Here is a 7446-nt window from a genome sequence, read left to right on the forward strand (position 1 = left end):
TGCTTGCTAAATACACCCTTGAATGAATGTTTTCCAAAAATGCCCTTCAATGAATGTGTACTAAAAAGACCCTCGTCATGGGGGTTTGTGAACTCCGACGCGCATTCGATGGGTTTGTTGAGATGGGAGTTTCTGTCGTGCGCAGTTGTATTTTACTTTAAAATCATCCTACTAATCTATCGATGCCGCGATGGTCTGACACGACACCAGGGATCGATAATGACCCCTTGGTTGTTGCCTACTTATAGAATCTCTCACCTGCCCTTAATCTTAACCCTCCAGAACTCAACCCCCCGCGACTGAACTCCAATAATCTTTAGGTATTGGGAGGCCTGTAACTAGTGCAATGCCTAAATGTAACACCCAATTTTTTCTTTGCAAGCTACTCCCCCCTTCCATCTATATAGGGTCTAATGTGTTTTTCGAGGCTAACTTTGACCAAATATTAGAGAAATAATACATGACATGCAACATACACAAAGCACACCGTTAAATTCGTGTGTGAAAGGAGCTTTCAATGATATATTTTTCACATTGTGCATGTCATGTACTATTAATCTTGTCAATAGTCAAAGACGGTCTTAAAAAACGCATTAGTCCCTATATAGATGGAAGGAGGGAGTATTTTGAAAATATTCTTTGCTATTTCTCCCACCTTTTGCACACATAAGACCTCATTTCTAATTAACTTCAAAAACATCTTGTCCAAACTCAAACCACATTTGCGCAAGAAAAATTCAACCAAAAGCACAACAAGGAGTATATAGAACATTCAAAAGTAACAACATGGATCATAGCTCATCATCATACCCGCACTAAAACTTGATTGCCGGAATGATCCACCATAGTACGAAATGCAACATTATTCGCAAAAAAAAGTATCAAATGCAACATAGTCTGTAAATACGAGATAACATCAGGGGTGTTACAGCTAAAAAGGACCACACGATGAATGTGTGCCAAAAGCACCCTTTGCCATTGGTTTGCCAACCCCGACGCATTCGGAGGTTTGTGGGGTTTCTGTCGTGTCGTGTGCCGAAGTGAAGAGGCGCCGGAGAAGTGGCAGGCAGACAGACCCGCCATGTGAGTGAGAGTGAGAGCGAGAGCCGGAGAAGCGAGACCACTCCTCTCCTCTCCTCTCCTCCGCCCCCGTCCCCCTCCACGATCCGCGGCTCCACGCCATGGCCTCCTCCCTCTACTCCGGTCAGCGCCGACCCCGCGACCCCCCCGCTTCCCCCCCCTCTACATTTCCGCCTACTTTTTTCCTGGGATGTTTTTTTTTTCCTGGCCAAGCTCTATGGAGGTGCCCGCAATCCGCCGGCGGGCTCGTCAGGCGGCCGATTCCCGACGCGATCGGCGACGATCCTGTTCTGCATGCTCTTTTGGGAGGGGGGATTGGCCCCTGCCCCCTGGGTCGGCTGCGAGCTAGGGCTTGTCCTCGAGAAGCCGAAATCGCGCCGATTCTCGCCCGCGTCTGCCCGTTTCTGCCCGGTCCGGTCGCGGATTTGAGGCCGTGCGAATCGCCATGGTTGCGATTCCTGCAATGTGCGTGTAGAATTTCGCCGCCCGGTCGCAAACTAGGGCTCGTCTGTGGGTAGTCTGTCAGTGTAGTACACTAGTACTGTAGTATCGTCACCTTGATGAAATTGATGGGCAAGAAACGAGAAAGGTTTGCTCATTTCTCGATGCTCTGTTCGTGTGCGTGCGGTTATCGTTCCCGCATTGTGTTTTCTCTGCTTTTGGTATATGTCATTTGCGCATTTACTTGTCAGGATTCAGAAATGCATATATGATTTTTACTGTCCATAACCCATTTGAGAAGGGGTAAGGTTGGTCGGTTGCGTGCCGGGTTTCTTTGCTGCATTAGAAGTTGTGTCAGGCAGAATTTGCTGACCGTTGAATGGATATTGGAGTTACCCAGCACATGATTCGTGTTATAATGTGATCTTATTGCAATTACATGATTATTATTGATTTTCATCAGCATTTGGGGAGAAATGCTATCCATTCCTTCTCAGTTAGTGTAAATTGCTCGGCAAGGACATGATCTCATTGGCCACATCCAGTGAGTAGTGCACATCACATATTTTTTATGCCTGCATACATGATTAAACTCAGGATAATGCACATTATCACTGAAGATACATAAATAAATCATTTTTGGACCATGTTTCCTTTTACTTCATAACGTCTTCTTTAGAAGAATAATGTATACTAAAGACGCATTGCACATTACTGATTCTGCTTCATATAACATGTTCTCCTTTTAGTATAAGACATTATGTCTAGCCCGCAAGCTTATATGTATTTAGTGTACCTTTAACTTAAGGCAACCAACTATTATGTTCTTGAAGAGATCTGCGATACTCCTACTGTTTATTTCCTCCACTATATGTTGGATAACAACATATTGTTGGTTACCAGTCTGCCAATACTTTGAGAATATTCCGAATTTTTTTGTCAGAAACTGTAACATTTTGGTTCTCCAGGATGTATTGCTGATCCAGATAGATGCCGCTTGCTGAGTGTCGATGCAAAGAGAGAACTTGTCCTTCAATTATCGAAGTGTCCGCATATTGCACTTGGATTGCTACATGAATGGACAAGCCATGATATCAAGCAGATTCTCTTCTCTGTGTTATGTAGAGAAAAAAAATATGAAGGGGTATCAAAGAAAATAATGCTAAAGTATCTCTTCCAAGCTGTGAACGGGGAGCCTTCTGGCCGTGGTAAACGTGTATCCAAGTCAGACCCTGAGCAAAACTCAAGCACTCTCCAGTTCTCTCACAAAAAACTGAGAAAGAATGATGCTACACTGCTTCCAGTTATTGCCAGCACTCCAGTAACAGCTGGTGTAAGTGCACCAACAAACAGTGCATGCCAAAATTCAGCTTGCAGGGCTAGTCTTAATCCAGCGGATAAATTTTGCAGACGTTGCTCATGCTGCATCTGTTTTAAGTATGACGACAATAAGGATCCTAGCCTCTGGCTGTCCTGCAATTCAGACCAACCCTTGCAGGGAGAGTCATGTGGTTTGTCATGCCACTTGGAATGTGCACTCGGGGATGAAAGATCCGGAATTCTGCAGAGTGGACAGTCAAAGAAACTTGATGGTTCTTATCACTGCATCCACTGCGGGAAACAAAATGATTTACTTGGGTATTTCTCTGAAACACTTTCCAGTTATATGTTTGTATTCTAATGTTAGAATTAGTCAGACATATCTGTTTCAGTACTTGGGCTCCCAGTCTTACTTGTTAGCTGCCTTATCGCATCATTTTTGTCCTCGCAAATCTCACAATGATTGACAAATTCAGAATGGGTCAGCTTTTAGCCTAAAATTTACCATATAAATAACCAGTGTAACATATATGTTGTGTAGAGTTGGTACGCGAGTGTCGCAATAATGTCTCTTTAGTTGTCGATCTGAGCTGTCTAGATTCAGTACAGTGGTTAAGATAACTATTTGTTTCTGCTACTATAAGATTATTTCTCATTTATATGTTAGGCTTTTTAGTTATGGTAATTAAGTGAAATAAAAAGAGTGGGGCCAAATTCTTACTATGCACCCACAGTAACTTCATTTTTTTAACAGCGTGGTTTATATTTTCACCTTGTGATTTATACTTGTTCGTAAGCTCCCATCAGGCCGTACTTGTTCGTAATCACCCCACCCTGATTCATAATTTTACTTGGGGTGCTAGAGTGTCTTCCTTATACCTCTCTGTTTGTGAATAATAGTCAGGATACCCTTGCTATGTATGCTTCCATAAAGATAATGTCAAAATGGACGGAAAGAAACAGTAGTACTTGGCATGGTTGAATAACAAAGTTGGTCGGGGATGAGTTATTTTCTCAGCATTTTATCTGTAAACATCTGAATGATAAAGCGTTTTCAGGAATTTGATTTGTTTTTTCCAGTGGGAAATGGTCCTATCAACCGGAAGACCTAATCTGTATATTAGAGAGAATGCAAGCAAGTATAGTTATTAAGGATGACCATGTAATTTCATTTTCTCAGGTGCTGGAAGAAACAACTATTGATAGCAAAAGATGCTCGGAGGTCTGATGTGTTGTGCCATCGGATATCTCTTTGTCATAAGCTCCTCGCATCCACTAAGAAGTACTTGGTCCTCCATGAGTTTGTGGATACAGCATTGAAGAAGCTGGAGGGCGAGCTTGGTCCGATTACTGGCCTTGAAGATAAGGGCCGGGGAATTGTTGGTCGTCTTGTTGTAGGTGCTGAAGTTCAGAAGCTTTGCAGCTGCGCCATAGAGACTCTGGAATCTATGTTATCTGGTGCATTAACAGCTGAGTCACAAACCCGGAGTAAGTTCCATGCTTCCTTTTTTTCCCTCATGCATGTATGCCTGTAATTGAAATGAATGCTTATGCACATATCACTTGTAATTCAGGTTCTTCTGTGGTACCATCCAACTTCATAAAGCTTGTGGATATATCCCATGAATCTGTCACTGTAGTTTTTGACCTGGATGCATGCCCCATGCTCTCTCAAGGTTTAACTGGCTTTAACCTGTGGCACCGGAAGGCCAGCGAGGAACATTATCCCTCAAACCCAACAGGCATAGTACCGACGCCATCGACAATGCTAGTGGTCAGAGGACTTGCTCCATGTACGTGCTATGTCATCAAGGTTGTTGCATTCACCAACTCAAAGGAGATTGGGTCGTGGGAAGTCAGGACAAATACCATTAACTGCCCCAAGGAAATGGATGCAAAAGATTCGATGCCAGGGGATGCTGGAAAAGATCTGAATAACACAAGCGCGAAGACAAACAGCAGTGGTCTGTCAAATCCTTCTTCTGAAGACGTGGAATCGTACAATGACAGTAGCACTTCTACCGATCTCAGCAGGTCGCCGGAGAGCGACGTTGAATACTGGACAAGTCTTGAAAAGGCACCTCATCGCCGCAATGAAGCCGCCGGTGACTCGCGAGATCTTCAAACAGGTGTTGCTGGGGGAACTGAAGTCGACAAGCTGGAGGAAGCTCCTAGGGGTTCACCATCAGCTCTAGACGACGACGACGACGAAGAGGAACCCAGTTCAGCTGCTGAAGCAGCTTTGCCAAAGAGGCCGTCAGAGTTGATGGTGTGCAGCCGGGAAGCTCTGAAGCAAAACCTGGCGACGATCTGCTCAGGGATTGCATCGCAGGAGCACACTGGAAGCGAGTCGGTTGCTCCACCCGAACACCACGGCTCACCGCCATGCGTCACGCAGGAAGGGACTGAGAACCGCAAGGGGGTTTCTGCAAGGTCAGTTCAAGCAAAGTCCGATGACCATATTCCTCAAGATGACAGTTCGAAGGCTGAAACGGAGGACCCTGGGAGTCTGTCATGCAAAGGAACCCCTGCTGGGAAATCCGAGGGCGGTGGATACAATGATGATGGACCTTCAGAGCCCCACACATCTGCTCAAGCGCCTCCTCTTCGGAAGCCGTCGAACTTGCCGCAGCGTCGCGAGCAGGGGGTCTCACCGGAGAACGCGCCGGGTTCGCCGGTTCCTGTAGCAGGGAATGGGAGCAAGCCAAAGAACGACGGCCGTGTTCCTCAACCTTGCCCTGTGAAACCTGTGCCAGAGCCAGGAAAACCCGAGGACGCGGCGCGCACGGACACGGACGCCTATGTGTACTGTGTCAAGGTGATCAGGTGGCTGGAGTGCGAGGGCTACGTCGAGGCCGGCTTCAGGGTGAAGTTCCTGACGTGGCTGAGCCTGCGGGCGACCCGGCACGAGAAGAGGGTGGTCAGCGTGTTTGTGGACGCCTTCATCGACGACCCTGCGAGCCTCGCCGGCCAGCTAAGCGACACCTTCTCCGAGGCCATCTACAGCAAGAGGCCGCCCATGGCGCCGTAGACGTAGTCTCTGCGTGGAACTTGAGCGCCGTTGGGAGCAACGGAGATCTTCTTTTGTGAATGGAAAGATAAGGGGAGTTTCTTCTTCTTTTGGAGTGACAAAAAGATAAGGGGAGCTGCCATCATCTACTGTTAGATATAACTAGCTAACCCTTGCACCAGTTTCTCACTGGAACCTTATGCACTGTATAACCGTTATGTTTTGTTAACTCCCCATTCCCCTCCATTGAAAGTTAAACACACCTTAAGCAGCATGAAGCACCAGGAACTTTGCAATCTGGGACAACGCTTGTTTCGAAATCTTGACGTGTTTTTGTAAGTGTGTGCTGCTTGCCAAGTTGAAGTTTGATGATTTTCAAGTTTTTTTTTCCTTTCCATTTTTTGACAGCTTGATGATTCTCGAGCTGAATGTGCTGGCCAAGTATCAGTGTTGGTTTGCCTCGCATGTTCTCAGGAAGATTTGATCCAGCGTGAGATTCTGAGATCACTGTCTCTGGATACTGTAGAAAATAGGACCAGACGTTTGCAGTGATGATCATATAGTAGTGCTGTATAGTGCAGGGCTGCAAACACTTCCTCACCTTCCAACCATAGGAACAAGTTTCTTTCCACTACCATAGGAACAAGTTTCTTTCCACTAGCAAAACTGGTCTTAACATCTGAAATCTGAACTATACTATAGGAACAAGTTTCTTTCCACTAGCAAAACTGGTCTTAACATCTGAAATCTGAACATCGCTCTGGACAATAAAAAGGCCATGATCCTTCCTCACCTTCCAACCATATGGCATTGAACATCTTTCATCGCATCAAACCTCCGGGTCTACAATGATCCGAACCCTAGTCAGCAAAGTGGCTGAACTTGTTATGGTTATGTCCACCGTCCTGCTTGACTGGCTCATATATGTATCTTCACCAGCACTCCCTTCACTCAGCACGGCAGGCTGCTTAGGCTCCATTGGTAGCCTTATGCTTTCCGAGCTCAACATTGCAGCAACGTCAGTCATGGTGGGCCGATCTGCTGGATCTTCCTGAGCACAGAGCAGTGCCACCTGAGCACATCGTGTTATCTCAGCGACTTCATATCTGTTCCCTAGAGACGGATCCACGAGCTCATGCAGCCTTCTGTCCTTCCACAGACACCAGGCTTGAAATGTTTTTCAGTAGATTAATTTGATGTTACAGAATTGCAATGTGAATCCAGACTCATAGATTAAATATTAGCACAAACAGTCATGAGTATAGAATTGTGATAGTTGCTGCTTGAAATCCATTTATGTTCACTTACATCTCGTACAAGATCGCCAACGGTATCCCCTCGCTTGTCGAGTATGGTGTTCTTTCGTCCGCTAATGGTCTCCAGAACCAAGATGCCAAAGCTGAAGACATCTGTCTTCAGTGAGTAAACTGCTCGAGATGCATACTCCGGAGCAATGTAACCACTGGAAAATAGCGGAAAAAGCAGAGACCAAAACTGCAATATTAGCACATTTGAACACAGAATAATGGAACTTGTAATGACTGAAAAACCAGGAAGCAGGCAGCTTCATATACCTAGTGCCCACCACCCTGCTT

The 7446-nt window shown here is 45.7% G+C and overlaps 1 protein-coding gene across 1 annotated transcript; it reads left to right on the plus strand.

Annotated features, from left to right (window-relative positions):
* Positions 1–1000: 1000 nt before the first annotated feature.
* LOC125523725 (VIN3-like protein 2) lies at positions 1001–6230 on the plus strand. Its single transcript, XM_048688789.1, has 4 exons — positions 1001–1203; positions 2490–3159; positions 4022–4329; positions 4416–6230. Exons 1-4 carry the CDS (start codon positions 1182–1184, stop codon positions 5870–5872), a joined length of 2457 nt encoding a protein of 818 aa, XP_048544746.1. The 5' UTR covers positions 1001–1181; the 3' UTR covers positions 5873–6230.
* The last annotated feature ends 1216 nt before the right edge of the window (positions 6231–7446 follow it).

Source organism: Triticum urartu, chromosome 7, assembly GCF_003073215.2.
Source record: "Triticum urartu cultivar G1812 chromosome 7, Tu2.1, whole genome shotgun sequence".
NCBI classification, from domain to species: domain Eukaryota; kingdom Viridiplantae; phylum Streptophyta; class Magnoliopsida; order Poales; family Poaceae; genus Triticum; species Triticum urartu.

What these genes read in the sequence shown, in the direction of transcription:
- LOC125523725 (XM_048688789.1), top strand. Translation starts at nt 1,182, where the DNA reads ATGGCCTCCTCCCTCTACTCCG. An exon ending in GGCCTCCTCCCTCTACTCCG is followed by an intron (nt 1,204 to 2,489) that starts GTCAGCGCCGAC and finishes TTGGTTCTCCAG; the next exon opens with GATGTATTGCTGATCCAGAT. An exon ending in AGCTGAGTCACAAACCCGGA is followed by an intron (nt 4,330 to 4,415) that starts GTAAGTTCCATG and finishes CTTGTAATTCAG; the next exon opens with GTTCTTCTGTGGTACCATCC.